The 22,500-nt window shown below is 39.5% G+C and overlaps 2 protein-coding genes across 5 annotated transcripts in view; one reads left to right on the top strand and one right to left on the bottom strand.

Moving 5' to 3' along the window:
* Positions 1–11,859, bottom strand: part of bcat1 (branched chain amino-acid transaminase 1, cytosolic) — a 22,564-nt gene extending 10,705 nt beyond the window's left edge. The window contains exons 1-8 of one of the 2 annotated variants that reach the window (XM_047804278.1): positions 11,695–11,858; positions 10,860–10,976; positions 6,498–6,542; positions 3,869–4,069; positions 3,600–3,710; positions 3,178–3,297; positions 2,250–2,410; positions 811–953 (exon numbers count right to left, since the gene is read on the bottom strand). In XM_047804278.1, coding sequence (XP_047660234.1) covers positions 811–953; positions 2,250–2,410; positions 3,178–3,297; positions 3,600–3,710; positions 3,869–3,979 — 646 coding nt within the window. In that variant the 5' untranslated portion in view covers positions 3,980–4,069; positions 6,498–6,542; positions 10,860–10,976; positions 11,695–11,858. Of the gene's footprint in view, positions 1–810; positions 954–2,249; positions 2,411–3,177; positions 3,298–3,599; positions 3,711–3,868; positions 4,070–6,497; positions 6,543–10,859; positions 10,977–11,694 lie in introns of both variants that reach the window. The other variant, XM_047804277.1, reaches the window with a different exon arrangement.
* Positions 11,860–14,163: 2,304 nt separating this feature from the next.
* Positions 14,164–22,500, top strand: part of LOC113651583 (lymphoid-restricted membrane protein) — a 31,844-nt gene continuing 23,507 nt past the window's right edge. The window contains exons 1-16 of one of the 3 annotated variants that reach the window (XM_047804266.1): positions 14,164–14,362; positions 15,073–15,671; positions 16,229–16,339; positions 16,997–17,177; positions 17,292–17,350; positions 17,442–17,517; positions 18,183–18,341; positions 18,712–18,829; positions 19,135–19,185; positions 19,710–19,787; positions 19,900–19,956; positions 20,268–20,327; positions 20,451–20,515; positions 21,227–21,323; positions 21,509–21,643; positions 22,195–22,287. In XM_047804266.1, coding sequence (XP_047660222.1) covers positions 15,116–15,671; positions 16,229–16,339; positions 16,997–17,177; positions 17,292–17,350; positions 17,442–17,517; positions 18,183–18,341; positions 18,712–18,829; positions 19,135–19,185; positions 19,710–19,787; positions 19,900–19,956; positions 20,268–20,327; positions 20,451–20,515; positions 21,227–21,323; positions 21,509–21,643; positions 22,195–22,287 — 1,896 coding nt within the window. In that variant the 5' untranslated portion in view covers positions 14,164–14,362; positions 15,073–15,115. The remainder of the gene's footprint in view (positions 14,363–15,072; positions 15,672–16,228; positions 16,340–16,996; positions 17,178–17,291; positions 17,351–17,441; positions 17,518–18,182; positions 18,342–18,711; positions 18,830–19,134; positions 19,186–19,709; positions 19,788–19,899; positions 19,957–20,267; positions 20,328–20,450; positions 20,516–21,226; positions 21,324–21,508; positions 21,644–22,194; positions 22,288–22,500) is intronic. The other 2 variants (XM_047804265.1, XM_047804264.1) reach the window with 2 other exon arrangements.

Genomic DNA, 22,500 nt, shown 5'->3' with positions numbered 1-22,500 from the left:
ATACGATATATCTACATCTCATTTTTATTAGACATAAAATATATGAAATTATTTAGATTTAGAAATACATGAACAAAAAAGAATCAATTCTTATTTCTTAACATTTATAGTGCAAAATATAGAACTTTAAAAATGAGAAGAAAAATGTAAATGAATAAAAACAGAAACAATACATTTATAAATTTTGATGACAAAAATAAAATATTGTGGCTTATTTAATTTTTTTAAAGAAACTTTATACAATTTTTCTTACTTTTACAACAGATAAAATACAAGACAGGACATTTTAAAAAAGATTACATACGTCTATTATTTATTTATTTATTTATTTGTTTATTTATTTATTTATTTATTTAATATATTGTTTTCTTATTAATAAAGTTTATAGCTATGTATAAACTTAAATAAAATTACATTTTACATGATTTTTAAATTTTATATAGAATTTGCTAAAATACATTTCAAATAAATTATCATCCAAAGACATGGAAAGAGAAAATAAAATTCTTTAACACTAATTATTTTTAACGATATGTTTCCCATATTTTTTGCCTAGACTCCACAGAGGATACAAACCTTTGCACAAATCAGCTATTAACATAAATTACAAAAATTGGGAGGAGGAATGAAAATTACATTTAAATATAAAAGGAAAAGTGACATTTTTAATGACAGGAAACATCCAAAATATTTTGAAGAGAACTTTTATTTGAATTTAATGAGATTAGCAGAATTCTGAGAAAGTTCCCGGTAAGATTCTCACTGACCAATGGACAGAAACAGGAAGTGATTGAGGAAGTGATTCCTTACCTCCATCCTCGTTGATCCAGTAGAGAAAGAGATTCATTGTTCCGACTTCGGTGATCTGGTGATCATCTCCGTACAGCCACAGAACCTGCTGACAGTTCAAGTCCATGGCTTCTTTCTGAGCGAAGATAGAAGCTCCGTAATTTCTGAAAGAAAGAAAAACAAAGTTCTGAGTGGAAATAAAGGAATAGTGTCACTTACAGGACGAGTACAACACTTTCTCACAGGAAAAAATAATCCCCTCATGTTCCAACCATGTTGGTGAGACAACATGACAACATAGTAAAGCTGATTATTTTCCTGTAACAGTACGGTACTCAAGTCTGTCGTTCTTCATAATGTTTTCTCTTTTTTTTATTCACCCACTTTTCTCCTTCTTTGTTGCTTCCTTTGATTTTTCTACTAACAGTTTCTTTCTTTCTTCCTTTCTTCCTTACTTTCTTCCTTTCTTTCTTACTTTCTTCCTTTCTTTCTTACTCTCTTTCTTTCTTTCCTCTTGTCTTTTATTTATTTGCTATCTTCCTTCATACTCTCTTTCTTTCTTTCTTTCTTTCTTTCTTTCTTTCTTTCTTTCTCTCTTTATTTCCTCTGGTCTTTTATTTATTTGCTATCTTCCTTCATACTCTCTTTCTTTCTTTCTTTCTTTCTTTCTCTCTTTATTTCCTCTGGTCTTTTATTTATTTGCTATCTTCCTTCATACTCTCTTTCTTTCTTTCTTTCTTTCTTTCTTTCTTTCTTTCTTTCTTTCTTTCTTTCCTTCTTTCTTTCTCTCCTCTTGTCTTTTATTTATTTGCTATATTCCTTCATATTCTCTTTCTTTCTTTCTTTCTTTCTTTCTTTCTTTCTTTCTTTCTTTCTTTCCTCTTGTCTTTTATTTATTTGCTATCTTCCTTCATACTTTCTTTCTTTCTTTCTTTCTTTCTTTCTTTCTTTCTTTCTTTCTTCCTTCCTTTTATAAATGATGTCACATCTCTCTCTCTCTCTCTCTCTCTCTCTCTCTCTCTCTCTCTCTCTCTCTCTCTCTCTCTATCTCTCTCTGTGTGTTTTTTTTACAACCATCTCTCCATACCTCTTTTGTTCTCTGTCTCTCTCCCTACAGTATACCACTGTGTCAAGGGATTTGATTCTTCCTAGACTTGTTCATATTTTCCTTGTTTGTTTTCTAGTTCAAATCTTCCATCTTTAATACAGGCCTGTGTTTTGTTTTAGATTAGTGAATTGTGACACATGTGGAATTCAATACAGACAAACAGCTGCACATAAAACTGTGTGTGTGTGTTTGTGTGTGTGTGTGTGTGTGTGTGTGTGTGTGTGTGTGTGTGTGTGTGTGTGTGTGTGTGTGTGTGTGTGTGTGTGTGTGTGTGTGTGTGTGTGTGTGTGTGTGTGTGTGTGTGTGTGTGTGTGTGTGTGTGTGTGTGTGTGTGTGTGTGTGTTACTCTCACCCTCCCATTTTACAGTCCCCCGTCCCTCCTTTCCAGGCCCTGATGTATTTGGAGTCGGCCCACAGACACACAGACTTGTTTCCTGTGCTGAAGTAAGAGCCGACGGGGCTGAGGATCACAAAAAGCAAAGCACGGGAGGGTTTCTTCACACCTAATGAAGACTAAACACACACACACACACACACACACACACACACACACACACACACACACACACACACACACACACACACACACACAGGGGATGAGGTTTAGGTGTTAGCATGCAGGGCTGGTCATTTTTGTTTTTTAATGAGATTAAACGAGATTTAAGTTTAATGAGATTTAAGTTCACAGACGTTATCAGGAGAAAGACACCTGAACATGTACACTAACTTTATAAACACTCTCAGAGGAAAGTGCACTCTGCCATCTTCCACATACATAATACAACTAGCCTCAGGTTTATGCTCATGACATATCATATGATCTTTACTGGTTGTCATGGATATTTTATGACTGAAAGACATTTCTAACACACTGTGAAGTCTGTTAAAGCACAATAAAGAGATGTAGACAACAGCGCTCTTTTTATCACCTGATGATGCCTCAGAGATCCGGGGTCAAGAGTCAAAAGTGCGTCTGTGAGCTCGGGTATGTGGATGAGGGCAGATAGTAAAGTCAAATCTACTCTATGGTTACAGAGGGAGGGAAGGAAGGAAGGAAGGAAGGAAGGAAGGAAGGAAGGAAGGAAGGAAGGAAGGAAGGAAGGAAAAAAGAAAGAAAGAAAGAAAGAAAGAAAGAAAGAAAGAAAGAAAGAAAGAAAGAAAGAAAGAAAGAAAGAAAGAAAGAAAGAAAGAAAGAAAGAAAGAAAGAAAGAAAGAAAGAAAGAAAGAAAATGTCCTTTCCTCACAATACTTGGTACAGTGCTGGAGGTTTTGTCGCTCACCTCTGTGCCCAGGAAAGTGGGGCGGATGTAGAGACTTGCCGAGTCGGAGTGAGGAACCCAGTCCTGATCCACCTCCACCAGTTTCCTGATACACTCCAGCAACTCAGCACCATCAAAAGTCTGCAACACACAAGAAACACAACACATCACACAGTGTACAACATATACAACATACACAGAGTAAAGACTACACAGTACACACTGAACTCTGAAGTCTTCGCTCTTTGTTCTACAGAACGTTGGTTCATGGTGTCATGACTTTCTGCTGAATGTCCTATGTTGTGTTACTAAAATTACCGATATGGTGATTAACGGAGATTAGATTCAGGTGAATCTTCTGACCAATCAGTGCCATATTGTCTTGATAAGAACTAAAGATAAACAAGTGACCCAGGTGTATGACAGAGACAGGACGCACTCACAGGTAGACAGGCTCTGTGTGCAGACTTTAGCATACGCTCCATGTTCAGCATGGGCCGGAAGAGACGCACTCGGTCATCCTGCCCCCGGTACGCCTTCATGCCCTCGAACAGCTACAAACCACGTCATCACGTGTATAGACAAACACCAAAGTCAAAGGCATGGATAGCAGGGGTCAAAAGACATGTAGATCTTATTTTGTGAAATGTTCTGTGATGCAAAGTACACCACAAACTGTGTGTGTGTGTGTGTGTGTTGTTGGCTCACACACCTGCACAGCGTAATGCAGGGCAGAGCAGGCAGGATGAAGGCTCAGGTTTCCAAATTTCTGAATCCTAGGCTTTTCCCAGCCGCCGTCACTGCTCCACTCGATGAGCAGCATGTGGTCTGTGAACACGGTGCCGAAGGACAAGTCCTCTGACTCGGGTTTAGGGTTCCGGGTCTCGCACAGCTGGACCACCGTGTCTGCTGCCTGAGAGAAAGAAGCCAAGAAAAAAAATCATAACTTTCTCTGGTCTGTCACCAAATCTAGAAAACTGCTAGGAAACGTGGTCTTGTGCAGTGATTTTTGACATGTTAGTAATAGTATTAATTATCTTTTTACACCAGAAAATATCAGATCATTAATATTACTACTTGACTGTAAAGCTTGGAACACGAAACATGCTTTTTATTAAATGGTGCTTGGACCCCTCAAATCGCTGCTTGTGCCTAGGGGGCCAAGCACTAACCCTTTTAGTTTTTGTTGGAATGTTTCACCTTCTTTCTTTGCAAAAATGGATAAACGGTTCAGTCCTGGCAGAATTTCAAGTTTTTGAGATCGCAGAAGCAAACTCAGCATTATTCTGAGGCGCTTGTGATTTTTCAACATGGCCGCAGATTTTCCTCAGATTTGGTTTTTCACATCACACATTTTGAAAAAACAAAAAACGCAAATCTCAAAAGCAAAAACTAACATATCACCTCAGATACATCTCAGATCTTGTATTAATACATCAAACTTGCAGCTTAAATAGCCTCAGTTAAGCAAAAAGTGAATAAATGGCACAAGTCAGATCTCAGGATTAAATCAATAACAGTGTTTTTATATAACGCTCTCAGTTTCGACACAAAGTGTTGTGTGTCTTTCGTAACTCCAACTCTAATGCGCTAAACTCTAAAGCTCTTGGCCTTTAACCATCTTGCAATAAATGTATTAGATCCAGCGTCAGCCTCGTAAGATTCTCTGGCTCACCAATGAAGCAAGAAAACGGAGAGCTGTATTAGGCTGAGCTGTATTAGGAAAACAGAGGCAGCTTTGTTTGCTCACAGAGTTTGGAATATTTTAGTTTTTCCTTTTAGTTCCACATCAAAGGTCAAGTAAACTCAACAACCACATGCAGGATGACTGAACCATTAAATCTGCTTAACAGGTTAAACTTTACCCCACAGTCCAGTTCAAGAGTTTTTATGGGGTTTTAAGAGCAGAGACGGTTGAGGTTCCACCCGGTGTTTAAGTGGAGTTCCTGCTGCTTTCAAATCGTCCTGCAGCTCGTTTCAAGTGACTCCTTGCCTCGAGCTCGCCTTCCTTGCCATTAGTCTAGGGCAATCACATGGTGCATCTGTCTGAGGATGTCTTCATTCATGAATTGTCCATCTGTCTCTATATATCAAACTAACGGAACTGACAGGGATGTTTGTGACTTTGATTTGGTGCTGTAGCTGTTTACATGGAATCGCTGCTTAATAATGTTTTCCCTGAGAAGTTTCACAACGATTGCTACATCATTGCGTGAAATCTTCTCCAAGGCAATGTCTTTCATAATGACACCAGATTTATTTCTCTTTGGCACACGAAACAAAAGGCTTGGATAGAATATACGATACTATCTTCTAGAACTGGTTCCACCGTCTCTCAGGGTAAGAGGTACTGTAGGTATCCAACAAGACTCTTCTCTGTTCTGGCATCGAGGAAATGAAAGTCCCCTAGATGCCCGAACATCTCAGACCAATGACTGTCTTCATACAATGGGTGAAGCCACTTCCTGAAAGACTTAAACTTGTGCTTATTTGTTCCTGATATTTTTATATCCTAAATTTTCTCCCAAGAGAGTTTTAGACTCTAAATGTATTCATGCTGTGACCTAATAAACTAATATTAATGTATTCACTGATGACTTCAAAGTTTTTGCATGTCATTCTGGACAAGGACGTCTGCCAAATGCCGTAAATGTAAATACACAACGAGGACAACACACAAGGGTTTAAATCGATGCATATGCTATACTTTGTAGGTTCACGTACAGTATCAAGCATTCGTACAAGCAGAAACAGATATGTGGAATGTCCACATTCTCACAGTGTGTGTGTAAACTGAGGCTATTGTTAAGTTGTTAGTAGTTAACTTCCTGCGGCGTAATTGTCCATCGGAGTCTCACAGTCACTGCGAGAATAAACAACTAGATTGGCAGGGCTTATCAGATCTGAGAAAAAGGAGTCACTCAAGACAGCTTTTATCCAGCTTTTATCCAGCCAGCAGCAAAAAGGGGGATGATGGCACATACATTCCAGCTATAATTTCAGACCCTTCCTTATTGTAGCTTTGAGAGGCCCCTCTGGCTAAGGTGGAAATGCCGTGACAAGCTCAAGCTTTAGTTGGACTAAACTAAAGCAGTTGGACTGCAAAAGAAAGCTGTTGTGTTCTGACTAAAGATGAGAGCTACAGTACTGTAGCACCAGAGAACCGACAAAATGTCACCTCTGGATTTATTACCAGAATTCGAGACTTACGCACGATCCACGTACCGTATTACAGATTTTAGTACAGTATCTCTGAAAAAGTTACAGATACTGTTACGGATACTCTAATCCATGTGTGCTCATAAGCTCAAAAGCACACATGGATTAAATTAGAGACATACCTTAAAGCTCACCACATCATGACCTGAGGGATTTTCATCTTGGACCTGGAAAGAAAGAAAGAAAGAAAGAAAGAAAGAAGAAAGAAAGAAAGAAAGAAAGAAAGAAAGAAAGAAAGAAAGAAAGAAAGAAAGAAAGAAAGAAAGAAAGAAAGAAAGAAGAAAGAAAGAAAGAAAGAAAGAAAGAAAGAAAGAAAGAAAGAAAGAAAGAAAGAAAGAAAGAAAGAAAGAAAGAAAGAAAGAAAGAAAGAAAGATAATATCATCAAAATATTCTTTCATTTTCTAGGACCAGACTAAAACCTTTGCACTAACATTGCAGTTACTTTGTGGTAAATTCATTTTATTAAAAGTATCATATGTACTTTGGAGCTGTGTAGTACGTACTGAGTAGTGTGATGTTCCATGCTAATATTTTGGTAGTTTTTTAATAACCATACAGTATTATAGTTTAACTATAGTAGTATTGGTATCACTATAACAACCATGATAAGTATAGTTAGCATGAGGAGTATATAGTAATGGATCATAGTAAATGCCGTAGTACAGAATATATCATATAAATTATATAGTATTATAGTTGGTAGCTATGATGTACTGCACAAATACTAAACTAGGATGAGAGAACTAACAAAAAAAAAAAACAGTAGTATTACGGTAATAGCAACAGAGCAAACCAGTTACAGTTATGAAGTACTAAAGTAAAACCTTTAGTATTACTGTAAATGCATGATACCCTTGTTTTAACAGTAAATGTTAACTCTTTTAAAGGCTCATTGTGAGTGTTATAGAAACCCTCATATGAAATTAAACCAAGATAATGTTAGAGCTACCATGTAGTATGACAGTATTGTTTGTAGTATTTATTAATATAATATTAATGCTATTATAGCACATAGTATTTATGTACCGCGGCAGTCTTTTAGTGAGTATTATAGCATTATAATAAAGTCATGACAATAAAACTGTGATAGTATTTTTGTTGCTGTTGTTGTTGTGAGTATAATATCAGAGTTATAGATGTATTAAGAAAACCTGAAGTACTACAGTACAAACCTGAACCATGAAGTATTATAGCAGTATTATATGCTAGCAATAACTAAAGATGCCCTGCCACACGTATTTCATTACTTTTGTGGTAATGTCTGAAGTTTACCATGGACTCTGTAACATTTTTTGTGGAAAAAAATGCCTTGGTTACCTTGTTTCAAGCCATTCTAGTGTGGTAAAGAAAGCCTGCAGGAAGACTCAGCTCGATTTGCACCAGTTCTCATTAATATTCAATGAGCTATGCTGCTTGGCTCCGATTGGCTAACTGCTAGGATATGAGAGCATGACTATTCATTCACCCAGTGCAATAAGTAGTACTTGACCTGATTTCTCCGCTTATAAAAAATACAAGTAAAAATGGTTTTGTGTGGAAGGGCACCTTTAAATACTACTGCAGTAAATCCCTTTGCTACATTAGCATGAAATGAAACTTTAGCAGTACTATAGTGAGCATGACACATCATAGTAGAATTATAGTATTCTAATACCCTGGAGTATTATAGTAAAGCAATAGAGTTCTAGTGAGAATTCTGTACTGGTAGCAAGGTTTTTATTTATTTATTTGTTTGTTTGTTTGTTTATTTATTTATTTATTTATTTATTTATTTATTTATTTATTTATTTATTTATAACTCTGGTAGGGATTTATTTTATTTAGCATGAATAATGGAAATCGGAATGTCATGCCATAACTATAGTGAAATTGAATTCACTTTTATTTGCATAGCACTTTTAACAATGGACATTGTTGCAAAGAAGCTTTACAAGAATAAGAACCTAGATAGTGAGCTGTTTTAGTATAGTATCGCTCGACTGTACTATAGCATCAATGTCCGATGAAGCATCTCGCAGTTAATTAGAACTTTAGTTAGCACTTTAATTATCGTGTATACCTACAGTAATAATTACACTGCAACACAAAAGTAAAATTCAGACTAATAAACTACCAAGTCTGTGGATTTTGATATTTAGGCTCTTCAGGCTCACAATGAAACTGACATGTTTTCAATACGGTATAAAATACTGCCATGGATTCAATACAGTAATCCAGAGTAACTAAATTAGCATGTATTCCAACTAACCTCTACACTGTGAGACGTGCAAAATTGAAACTAATAAACTTATCAGTCAATGGATTTCAATGTGATGTTTAGTGAAGTGAAATGAGAGTTGAGTAAAATGTAAAGGTTATTTGAGAACGGACTGTTACATTGATTTGTAATGTAAACTATTCAATTTGTATTTATCTTGGCCAATGGCAGTGTAAATCATTTCCTCATATCATTCTGGGAATCAAACTTTTACCTCAGATACAAAGCTAAAACCCTTTGCTAATAAGTTGCATTGTGTTTTTATACATATCAGGTTTGTTTGCAGGAATGCGTCTCGGGTTAGCGGTGATCGCTAATGAGCCGTGAAGCTCTTTCATTGTTCACCACAGAGAAGTGGCTAAGGGCCTCAAACCTCTCACATTCTCCTTCATGAATTAATTAAGCATAACAGGTAAACATGGTCCACACTAAAATGATAGCTTATTGTATTAAAATGTGGCAGAAATAACATGCAGAAAATAGAGACAATACTACAATACTGCCATTGATTTACTGTAGCATGTTATAGTAACTACTGTAATGGATTGTGATATTAGACAATGCTTCTTATAATACAGCCATGGATTAATTATAGAACTTCATAGTAGTAATGACTTTACTCTATTACTTAGTACTCATTATAATACAAAACATGACCTGGATTCAGTATAGTACATAATAGTAACTATGATACTATCATGAATTTAGTATATTGCTTTACACTCAGCAAAATTCTACCATGGATTAATTGTAGAACATAATAGTAACTATAACACTACCATGGCTTTAGTATATTAGACTTTACTATATTTTACTTTACTGTGCTTTTTCATACTCATTATATTTACTATAATACTATCATAGTTTTGCAATAGGACTTTAGGCTAACTATGGCACTGACAATTACATCATACTGTACTCAAAATAATACTGCCATGTTGTTACTTCTTCTACTACTTCATATTCACTGTAATACTGGCATGGTTTTACTATACTACTTCATTTGTAGCATTTAAGTGCTACGTCCTTCTTGGTTGCAAGGTTAATAAAGTATGCAGCTTTGCATCTGATATGTGGTCCTTGTCCGCTTCGTTGATGGCATTTACTGTGTTCTGTGTATCGTCTGTGATGACCAGGATGGTGATGATCGGTCTCACCGACTTCCACACTACCTGTACCTTCATCACTGCATCAGCCAAATTACAATTGTTTGACCATCGCTGTTGTAACTGATTGCAAAACCAATTTATTCCCAGACTTATAAGATGGGTGACCTATCGAGAGCTTATCTCTTTGGCTTGCCTTGATAAACTTCAACACACCCACATGTGCAGGACTTCGATGCCATCAACTCATTTAAATGCACTACAATTGATTGGATAACTAAAATATCAGCCATGTGAGACAGAGACAGAGCATATCCATAGTGTAAAGAATATTACTTCGTCCTCACAATAATACTCTTAAGGGTTTAATATAGTGCTTCATTTGCACTATAATACTTTCAAGGGTTTAGTATAGTGTTTCATTCTCACTATAATAGTCTCATGGGTTTAGTAAGGTTATTCATTCTTAGTATGATACTCTCGTGGGTGTAATAATAGTGCTTCATTCGCACTATAAGACTCATGAGTTTAGTATAGGGCAACAAACTCACTTTAATACCCTCGTGGGGTTAAGTATTTCACTGCCCACATATACTGCTCCATTACAAATGTGTTTCATTCTAAAGATTTATCTGTTATTCAACGTTATAGATGTTATTTCTTTACCCTTATGGTAAAAATAAATCTTTCCGTACATTAAAGTCTCCATTCAACATACTTTTCCTATAAGGAACCTGAATATAAACCACACCAGGAACTTGATCTGGAGTAGATTAAAAATAAAACCACAGGCCTCATGTTTCAGCTTCCTCGCATTCCACAGCCTATTTAAAAAGCTTTACTCTTATAGTATTGCTATACCGTAAAAGCCTATTTCAATCAGTACATCAAAAACAAAAAGTATTATTACTGAGATAAAGTCCCTGGATTACAGACACATACAACAATATAAACAACTGGTCTAAAAAAAAAATTACCCTCCCCAGCTGTTATAATGACAGGTTTTTGAAATGTTCCACCCTCATTGTGGAATTACAAGGTATAAAATGAATCTGAAACTTTTATGAAAAAAAAATATATATGAATAAAAAGGGTAACATAGTTGCATAAATATTCACACCTAAAGTAAAATTTTCTTCACACCACGTCAGCGTTTCTGGGTAAAAGTCTTTCAGCATCTATCATCTGGTTGTAACCGATCTGCCCCGTGGCGTTTTCTGAGATGCTTTTCTTCTCTCTGTGGTTGTAAAGAATCATTATTTATGTATCTGTCAGTTTTTTTCACTCACTATAAAATATCACCCGTTCTAACTAACTAAATGAGCAGTGGTGGTGTTCCTAATAAAGTGCTCAGTAAGTGTGTTTATACACACACCGTTTGTTCCATTTACATTTGGCAGACACACTTATCCGCTCTTACATTATTTAATTTTTATACAACTAAGCAATTAAGGTTTAAGGGCTTTGATCAGAACAATGGCAAGTTTAGTGGACCTGGGATTCGAACCCAACGCCTTTACCTCTAGGCTACAAATAGAACATCAGAAACAGCACGCCTAAGTACAGCAACGTTTCTGACACACTGGTGAGTATGGACGTACAGTAGTCCACGTGTCTATTTTTATACACGTAATAAGCATGTCTATACACGTCTCCGCCTTCTCCCAACTGAATTGTTATTCGAGAGCATGGAAAAATCCGGAGAATGGAGCCCAGAGTTTCAGTCATGCATTACGCAAAACCAGGATTCCTTTATAAAATATAATAAAATGCTCTTCAATACGCAGCCTGGATGAGCAAAGGATTAACACTGAGACAGAATCCCGTCTACACGTGACCTCCTTAATCCACTATACGGTGAACACATGATCGAGACCGAGTGTTGCTGTGTGTGTTTCAGGTTAACAAAAAAAACCGAGCGTGAACAGTGATAATGATAAGAATAGAGAGTTTACCTGAGGAGACCGCGCGCTCGCCGAAACGCTCGCCATGATACAGAGATGCGCAGAGGCACTGAGGTGCAAGCGATTCCACACACACACACGATTCCTCCTCACGCGTGCTGTGCGCATGCACGAGCAAAAAAATAAGAAAGCAGGTTTCAGGATTTTCCTTCAGGTTTGACATTTATTTTGGTCCAACAGTCCCACCCCCCACCCCCCTGTGTGCAAACGATTACACACTTCCATTTGCGTCACGCGTCATTCTTGCACAAGAAATCCACCCACACGCAACTCCAACACAGGGTTAACGCTCTACAGTACGCGATATGAACGTATGCAGCACGTACACCGCAAGGTTATAAGCGCACCATTTTGTTAGCGAGTGGCCATTTTATTAGGTACACCTACAGTACATGTCCAGCTACGAGCTCGTGCATAAACAATGTATGCTCATAGAGTTAACACCTAAGGCATCACAGTGATATATGATTCCTGTAAATTCCAGTAAAGGTCTCAAACAGCACGAGTTAAATTGAATTGTTTTAAAGAAGCAGCATTTGGATTGGAATACATTTTTTGAGGAGGTACTAAGCAGTACTAGACTAGGTGGTGCCCAAAATTTGTCATGTTAATTTTTAAAAAGACAGTTCGCCATTAATTGAGCTTGATTTATTGGTATAGGCGATAAAATGACTATTTATTATTTATTTATTTATATTTTAAGTTTTCAATTTTCAATGACAGCTGCGACATCCGGTTGCTAGATGTGGGCGTGTCCAAACTTGAGAAAATTGTAACTGTATGCAAATTGGGGGGGGGGGGACTTGGCCTAATGGTTAGAGAGTCTGACTCCTAACCCTAAGGTTTGAGTTCGAGTCTCAGGCCGGCCACGACTGACGTGCCATTGAGGCACCGATACCCCCCACCCCACCCCACCCCAACTGCTCCCCAACAGCATAAATGGCTGCCCACTGCTCCGGGTGTGTGTTCACGGTGTGTGTGTGTTCACTGCTGTGTGTGTGCACTTTGGATGGGTTAAATGCAGAGCACGAATTCTGAGTATGGGTCACCATAGCCTACTTAGCTGTAGGTCACTTTCAAGTTGGCGCACCAATGGGAGTGACGACTGTACAGCACACGTGTCCGTTGCGCACGCACTGCGTCAGCGGTTCTAGGATTTCATCTTTAGGGGTTTTAGGATTTTCGCAACTGCATCAGCGGTTCTAGGATTTCATCTTTAGGGGTTTTAGCCCTCAGTGAGAGTTTAAAACAAGAAGAGTTTTATATTATATATTATATGACTACATAGTAAGCCAAAAGTTATGGTGTTATTAAATGGCAAAAGTGGACACCAAAATTTTATGCATGATGTAATGATTCCAGTCTTGAATCAGATCAGTTCATGTATGTGTGCATTCTCTCCAAACAGTGTGTCCAGTGAATGCAGTCACTAATAAATAAATAATCACAAGACAAAGACCAAATCAATAAATGTTATTTTTATTTAGTATTGATATTGCATTAATATTTTGTTTGTGCTATCAACTCTGGTAATAAGAATAGTGAAATTTCACTGCTTCTGGTTGCTTTTGTTTGCCGCCGTTATACTGTAGATAAACGCCTCCAGCTCTGACTGCGCGTGCACGCTGCGCGTTCCTGTGCTTCTCCGTAGAGCGCACGGAGCGTAATACAATCTAGGAGCAGTGATTCGCCAAACCTCCCTTATTGCAGTCGCACACATTTCTCCTGATTTTATTTTGTAGTAACGAGTAACGAAGATGCTTAGTGGAAATATAACGGAGAAAAATAATACATTTTATCTAGGAAATGTAGTGGAGTAAAAGTGAAAGTTGACATAAATTTAAATAGCGAAGTAAAGTACAGATACGTGAAATTTTTTACTTAAGTACAGTAACGAAGTATTTTTACTTCGTTACAATAAAACACTGCAAAATTTTATACACAATCTACAAACCTGCTTGCAGATTTTTTTTCATTTCAGCCGCAAGAAAACCGACTTTGACTGATAATTGCTCCAATCACTGATAAACGGTATTGCTATAGCAACCATTAGTTGGACCTGCAGCAATAGCGTCACTGTAGTGTTTAATACCATATCTACACTTTTTTTGCCCTCCTTGTGCACTTTTTCACCTGTTACCTTGATATCTCTATTATCACAGTATAGGAGGTAGTTTGCAAAAACAAACAAACAAACAAACAAACAAACAAATAAATAATAAAAAGTATGATCCTGATTGGTTAATCCTGTCTTTCTTTAGCAGCTGGTAGGAAATAAGATGTGATTAAACATCAAACTAACTATTACGTATCTTTGATGCATGGTGCAGTAACGTTTTTATTAATTGTCATGTTGACATTTTTATTAACAGCATAAGAGCGCAGTTATTCATAGCTGCGCGAGTCGACTCGTACGAAGAACCGATTCTTTTACAAAGAACCGATTCTTTTCCGAATCATTCGTCCGTCAGTGTACGTGAGACGCGCACACGTCCAGGGCCTATTTACTGCATGCGTTCAGGCGCGCGTGTTCATTTAAAACGCACGTGAACTTCTCAGGCGTCAAACACGCAAACTCGTTTTGTGCTCCTGAGATTTAATGTCTGATTAAAGAAATAAATCTGATCTGATATTATTAAGGTCTTCAGAATTAAAAAAGGCAAGTATGGGGCAAATTCTAAGCAGATTATGAGGTTGTGTGTGTGTGTGTGTGTGTGTGTGTGTGTGTGTGTGTGTGTGTGTGTGTGTGTGTGTGTGTGTGTGTGTGTGTGTGTGTGTGTGTGTGTGTGTGATGGAGTGATTCAAGAGCTGCAGCTTTTCTCAAATGTCCATCACTTATTATTTGTGGCTTCCTTTTTATTGCTTTGTTCTTTTTAAATATCCTTGTGGGGGTTTTTGGTACGGTTTTGCACACAAAGTCTTTTCTCTCTGACACTTTGACACACATCAGATTTATTCCATTCTTTCCTACTTTGTCATCATTGCTTGTGAATAATATATTTCTTTATAAGTGTTTTATTTTTGAACCCAGTGCCTTTCTGTAGTTCCAGTAAAGAACACATGGTTATTTCCTCTGTGATTATTGCGGTTTTTGTTCTACATGGGCATCAGATTAAACTGTTTTTCTTGCCATCCTGCAGTTTTTAAACATGTTTTCTGCTCTTGCGCACAGACGCTAAGACAATTTGGACATCTGGACAAAACTAAAACAATGAAGTCCAGTAGCAATGAAAATAACCAGAATGAACAGAAAAACACTTCAGATATGGTTTGGGATTTAAAGCTTTCGAATGAACCTGAAGAATTTGTGGTCAAAAGTCAGTGATAAGTTTGTGTATTGAAATGTTTTGTTTTGTTTTTTTGCTTCAGATCAAGGCTTCCCTTGGACCAAGATCAAGGCTCTCCCTCTGTCATGGAGTTTGGCGTGACCCCGAGGCGGCACAACCCTGTGGACAGCATCTGCCGCAAACTGCAGACAATCCAGCGGCGTGACCGTGAGCCTAACTCTCCTTTTCAGATCCCAAAACTGCAATCGAGCAGCTACGAAAGCCCACATACGAGCCTGCGACGCAACCTGGACAGCATCCTGAAGAAGCGCAAAGGTGATGCAGAGCAGAACAGCTCGCCGCTCATGCTCACTCCCGGTGCCACACGCGCCTCAGGAAGAACCCCTGTGACACCCATCAGTCCCGTTAATGCCACCTACACCATCACAGGCACGCTGGCGGAGAAGAGCAGTGCAGCACTTGGGAACAGTCGAGCCTGGCAGCTTAGCAGCTCCACACCTGCTATCCAGGATGGTGATGCTCGCTTCAGCTTCACCCCGAACAACCAGGAAAGGAGCAGAGCACCAGCACATGGCCTGCTCTCCTACAACCTTAATTTTTGCTCCTCAGATGCCTCCACCATATTAGACTGTGAGCTGCCATATCCAGCCCTGGTGGTCAAGAGACTCTCAATGGGAGATGGTACACATATCAAACACCATTACACATGAACTGCCCTTAAAGGAATACTAAAGGGCAGATGTTGAGTTGTACATATAAATGTATAAACTTCAGGAATCCACTAATCATAATGTTAACGAGTGTTTATCCATTGACCGCAAAAGTCTAAAGGGCAGATGTTGAGTTATACATATAAATGTTTAAACTTCAGGAATCCACTAATCATAATGTTAACGAGTGTTTATCCATTGACCGCAAATTACTTTGGTCATACAGCATACAAATCTCTTACTGAAAGTGATACTTGTACAAAATTAAACCTCTTTATTTAGAAATCCCTCTGAATGTTGTTTTGCATAAACCTTGACATCTGCCCCAACATTTGCCCTTACACTTGAGTGGGTTTTGATTAAACTTGGGCTGTTTTTTCCCCCCATTGTTGTCAAACATGTAGAAATAATTATTTGTAGTAAATTTGCTACAGTTTGTTTAGTTGACAATGGAACGGTTTTCAGTGTTGGAGTATTGCATTAAGCGGCGTAGCAGATGAAACTTTGGTGTTCTTGGCCTTCTGTTAGGGGCTTCATTGCCGTCTGAATCCAAGAAAGAGAGTTTGGCTGATATCAGTCTGATTTGTGAAGAGGACCTGCTTGATACTATTTTTCAGGCCTGTGATACCAAGTGTAGAGGTAACACACACACACACACACACACTGACAGGATAGTTAGACTTTTTTTTCACTTTTTGAACCAAAAGCAAGTTAAATTGTGTATAATTGCCACAAAACTGAAGTAAACTTTATTGTTAGCAGCTTTATTCTTAGCGCTTGATCTAAAGCATATCGATAAGCTGCTTGCTCTCTGAGTTTCTAGCATAATTCTGCCTGAGTAGCTAGCTTCATTCTTTCATTCCGAGCACGTTTGAGACGATCGTTTCTAAATGTACTAAGTTGGAAAGCAAGAAAAGCTAAAAGTAAACAAAGTAAGTTTATTAGTAATAAAAACTCGTAGTTCCTCAATTAGCATTTTACAAATTCGGATATACTAACTAGCGTGATAAATTGTAGCATACAGTACATTTAGCCTCTGAGCCTCTGTGTTAAGATCATGGAACACAAAATTTTCAACTGGTGTCAGACTTTAATATAAATATTTAGATGTTAATTCACCATGTTGGAAAGCATTTATTTCACCATGCTAACTGATTGTTAATCTCTTACCCATGTTAGCATGTTAGCCTGAAGTATTCCTTCAATACAGCATTGTTAACCTTTACGTGTATCTCAGCCTGAGCTGAGCCTCATCATGAGAGATTATTCTGTTTTTATTTTTGGTTTGGTTTATAGGTAAAGTGTATGTGTCTCAAATCGTGGACTACCTGAGACACACGACGAGTCGTAGCTCTGAGGACAGTGGGCTGGAGGAGCTGTGTAACATGCTGGACCCCGAACATAAGGACATTTCCATCGACCTGGACACTTACCATGCTGTAATGAAGGAGTGGATTGAAGACTGTCGCAATCAGGTGTATGTATGAATCCACGTGGGTGTTAGCGGTATCTGTAGCGTTGTGAACTGGGATCACGTGGAGATTAGCGAAGATTTTTAAAAATAATTTAATGTTTTGGTTGTTTTTCTTAGAAAGGACAGTAAAGAAGACGTAACTCAGGAATTGGTCAAATTGCCAGATAATTTTGCAGGTAACCTTGCTGTGTGTGTGTGGTGGGGGTGTTTTAATTAAATATTGTCTTAGTGTGTTTATTTTATGTATGTTTTCTTTTCTGTATAAAGCTAAGAGATCATTTCTGCTGAATATGACTTCAGGAAGTCTGGAGGCTTTTGGAGGAGAAGCGTCTAGAATTGAGCTGTATGTACTTGTGCGCTTGTGTGTCTTGGTGTTAGGTGTGTGTCCCCGGGTGGCGGGGTGTGTGTGTGTGTCTGGGTGGGGGGGGGTGTCCCCGGGTGTCCGGGTGTGTGTGGGTGTGTGTGGGTGTGTGTGGGTGTGTTCCCGGGTAGCGGCCTGTGTGTGTGGGTGTCCCCGGGTAGCGGTCTTTGTGTGTGGGTGTAGTGTGTGTGGGTCCCCGGGTAGCGGTCTGTGTGTGTGGGTGTCCCCGGGTAGAGGTCTGTGTGTGTGGGTGTCCCCGGGTAGAGGTCTGTGTGTGTGTGTGGGTGTCCCTGGGTAGCGGTCTGTGTGTGTGGGTGTCCCCGGGTAGAGGTCTGTGTGTGTGGGTGTAGTGTGTGTGGGTCCCCGGGTAGCGGTCTGTGTGTGTGGGTGTCCCCGGGTAGAGGTCTGTGTGTGTGGGTGTAGTGTGTGTGGGTCCCCGGGTAGCGGTCTGTGTGTGTGGGTGTCCCCGGGTAGAGGTCTGTGTGTGTGTGTGGGTGTCCCTGGGTAGCGGTCTGTGTGTGTGGGTGTCCCCGGGTAGCGGTTTCTGTGTGTCGGTGTGTCCAGGTAGCGGTCTCTGTGTGTGGGTGTGTCCGGGTAGCGGTGTGCGTATGTGAAAAATGGTTTCTGTTTGCTCCCTTGTGGTACAGAGAGACGTCTGATCTGGTGTTCTGCGTGGCTGACTTGCAGTTTAATAACCAGAAACTTCAGGAGGAGGTTCGGAAGCTGAAGCAGGCGGCGGAGGTGATGGAGGAGACCAACCAGAAACTCATCGAAGAGAACGAGGAGCTCAAGACTCAGGCTAAAACGTGCAGCTTCTTCTCTGTTTACATTGTCTCTGTGTGTCTCATCGTTTCTGTCTGCTGCGTGCGCGCGCGTCGCTGTGCCTGCGTGCGCGCGCGTCGCTGTGCCTGCGTGCGCGCGCGTCGCTGTGCCTGCGTGCGCGCGCGTCGCTGTGCCTGCGTGCGCGCGCGTCGCTGTGCCTGCGTGCGCGCGCGTCGCTGTGCCTGCGTGCGCGCGCGTCGCTGTGCCTGCGTGCGCGCGCGTCGCTGTGCCTGCGTGCGCGCGCGTCGCTGTGCCTGCGTGCGCGCGCGTCGCTGTGCCTGCGTGCGCGCGCGTCGCTGTGCCTGCGTGCGCGCGCGTGTGCGCCTGCTGAGGTGTTGATATTTTCGCCTGCAGGGGACAGCAGCTGCTACAGAAGGAGCGCATGCTGAAGGACGAAGTGGAGGAGATGAAGCTGACTTTAAGCTCTTCGGAGGAGAATCGAGCTCGAGCTTCAGCTCACAGTAAACAGCTGGTGAGAGTCGGAACACGTTCTCATTTATCACTCAGCAGCTGGAACTCTGACTCGTGGAGATCATTACACAAGAAACATCTGCAGTCCTGCAGGGTTTCTCACAGTTTTCACCTCAGTTGTTTCCACCTTAGTGCTCTCCTCATATCCTGATTGGTCAGACAGGTTTATATTAACACACTCCATCTGATACATTAGTGTACTTATAGTAACAGCTGGTTCGCATTGATTGATTGGTACTTCACTTAATATAAGAGCACTGCTTCGGAGACTTGAGGCTTCATGTTCTGGTGTTTCTTTATCATCAGGAGCGAGAGAATCAAGCTTTGATATCCAAGATCTCCTCTCTGCAGGACGAGGTAGCGTCTCTTACGTATACTTGGCAACCACTCCCAAGATAACCGATAGTCAGATTTGGAAATCTGCAGTACAATCCAAAATAGTTCACGAATGTCTTTTGTAATGTACAAGCAATTCAATAAATATAGTATTTTTTTGTGAAACAAAACTTTAAAGTGCTCCTAATTCTAGTTTTAGATTAATGTTCAATCCTCCAGCACTTTATCACTTTTTTTATAAATAAAAAATTGAAAGGAAATATCAGACTTCTACTTGGGTATTCTAGAGCTTTTTTAATTAATAAATATAAAGCGTGCCAATAAGTTTGGAGCTTACAATGCTTTTGTTATTGTTTTTTTTAACCTTAAGTTAATTTTTAATATTATTCCCCTTTTTTGTATAAAATTTACTGTGTGTGTATATATAATGGTTTTATTGCCTTTAATTTAAATATGAATTGTGCTGAAATAGAAAATCTAGGTAGTTTTCCATATGATTAATATGACACAAGGAATCAGATCTCTTCTCTTTCCTCAATAATAAGAACATGAAGGTGTCTGTGAAGGTGGATGAGCTTCAGAGGAAGATTAAGGGACTTTATGAGCTCAACGCTGACCTGCAGGTGGATTTTCTCCTGACATGTTACATTTACATGTATTAATCTGTTTCTTCAGTTTTATTCAATAAGGCTGAAAATCTTTCCCTTTATATCGTGTCTGCGTTTTTCTCTCCAGGCTCAGACTCATTCGTTCGATGCTGCCGTGTCTGAGAAGGACACTTTAATCCAGGAGGTTGGTATGCTTCTGATATTTTAAATAAAAAGGACTAGAAATGAAAGCTCAATGTTGATGTCACAGTATTAAGTTGGGAAACAAGTAGAATATTGGCTGTAGTTCCTCCGTTGGCCACTTGATGCCACTATTGTACATAATTTGTCTAATAATTTTCATGAGTTTATTATTTTTAAAAAGATTGATTTTGCTGCAAAGTTTTTGTTGTTATTTGTTATCAGAATTTTCCACATTGTGCTACATGATTAGTTGGTTTGTTTAATTGGTAAATAAATGATGTAATTTGAATGTCTAAAACCTTTTTCCTTCAGAAAACGAGGCAGATCGAGGAGCTGAAGGCTGCAGTTATGGAGTACTCATCAGTGACTGAAGTAAAAAAAAAAACACACACACACACACACACACACACACACACACACACACACACACACACACACACACACACACACAGTCTGCATGAGACTCTGAGTTGTTTAAAATGTCATCTTTTACAGTTGCTGAGAGCAGAGAAGAACAAGCTGGAGAGTCAGATGCAGCTGCTGCAGCCAGATATGGCCATGTAAGACCACACACTCCTGACACATCCTTTATTAAAACCGGTCTTTTACATCAACCGTGTGAATAAAACGGAACAGAAGCTAATGGTTAGTGGATATGAGTGATATTTGTGGAAAAATATCTGGCCATGCTAGAGGTGGATTGTTAGCACAGGTTTGCTTACCCTTAGCTAAAGTACTAGCATCCTGCGTTCAAACATCACGCTATACATGTAACATGGTGTGCTTTCGCTCTTGTTGGTCATTTATTGAGTCGTGACTCTCAGAGAAAACGATACTTCTGTGTGGTTTTTGGTTTGTTTAGTTTCACACTGCTGTTAAAGTTTAGAGCTCCACAAATGATTCGATTGTTAGCCAAATTAAGATCTGAACCTATTTTGTGTTACAACACATGAATTTTGTGCAGTTCTACCATGCTGTAATTTGATTCATCCAGTTTTTCAGCTCGTCTTTTTTGTCTACACAAAAACAAACAAAACGAAAACAAATGCCACAAACCAAAAGACATGACCTGTTTGATTCGACTCATTCAGTGGAGTTGATTCAGAATCAACTCCCTTTCTCACATGACACTTTGGATGTGGGCAAGTTTTCCTGAGATTTTCAGCACTTATTTTTGTACACCGTGTGTGTGTGTGTGTGTGTGTGTGTGTGTGTGTGTGTGTGTGTGTGTGTGTGTGTGTGTGTGTGTGTGTGTGTGTGTGTGTGTGTAGTCCTGGATTGTCCCTCTCGGTGGCGTACAGACTGAATCAGATGAGTTCAGGTTCTCTGGAGACAGAGCTGGCCCTGGCGCAACAGAATCCACTCGAGGTGTGTGTGTGTGTTTGTGTGTGTGTGAAAGATTTTGAGTGTCTCACACACTTGACTCCCACACATACTTCATCTCCATCCACTTCTAAACCACCACACATCATTAAAACATCTATCCACCCTCACAGTCCTTTACTGTTTTTAATGCATGGTTCGAATTTTAATAACACACTCCATATATTCAGGGGGCGGAGCCTTTCTCCTCCATGTGCTTGGCCTCACCTCTGGACGAGACTCTGGACCGTGAGGTTCTCCTACTTCTGCAGGGTCCGACACCTGAGCAGATGTCTGTGGAATTTAAACTCCTGATCAACAAGCTGGTAATCAGATGGTTTCACAATTCTCAGATACTCCAGCTTCAGTATTACACAAGAACAACAACACAAGAAGGTCCCAAAGTTCTAGGGAAAGTATCAGTCATTGTTATTTAAAAAAAAAAAACAACAGATGGCCATTGTATTTTTATGGGGATAGAATATGACCGAACTGCAGATCTAGTCATGATGCTCCCAACACTGTGCTTCACCGTGTCCTTATAGAAAACGTCACTCGTCGTAGAATTTAGACTTCTGTGCAATCCTGTATATATTTTACTGTATTTTTGTATTTATTCATTTCGAACTTAAAATTCCTTTTACAAGTGTTATGTTTAAATATATAAATGACATTATTTTCACTGACATTATTTCCTGTCCTGTGTCACCCAGATGAGGGTGAGGTTCACTTCTGAGTCTGGTTCCTTTCAAGGTTTCTTCCTCATATCATCTCAGGCACTCTCCATCTCAGACTTGCTCATTAGGGGTTGATGTTCTTTTGTGCAGTTTGGTGTGGTGTCGTGTGGTAATAAAGTGTGTGTTGTGTTGTGTTTCAGAGGCAAGAGTTTGAAAAGGACACACTGGAGGTTCTCGCAGCTCTTCCAGACTTTATGAAGAATCAGGACAGAAGCTCTGACCCCGAGCTCCAGGTGAACAAACCGATCTGTACAGTCGCGTTGGTTTCTTTATTTGCATAATAATATAGATAATATGTAGAACATGGGAAAAATTAGGAGGTAAGCTTTGACCTCAGGGAAATGTGTAATGCATGGCTAAGAAAACATGGAGGGTTTTGTGTGAAAATGCCTCCTGTCAGTCACTCGTGTGGGTGATCAGGGGCAAAAATGGGATTTGGGAAAAAA

Source organism: Tachysurus fulvidraco, chromosome 19 (assembly GCF_022655615.1).
Source record: "Tachysurus fulvidraco isolate hzauxx_2018 chromosome 19, HZAU_PFXX_2.0, whole genome shotgun sequence".
NCBI lineage: Eukaryota > Metazoa > Chordata > Actinopteri > Siluriformes > Bagridae > Tachysurus > Tachysurus fulvidraco.
The sequence above is the reverse complement of the archived record's forward strand: the minus strand, read 5'-3'. Positions and strand labels throughout refer to the sequence as shown.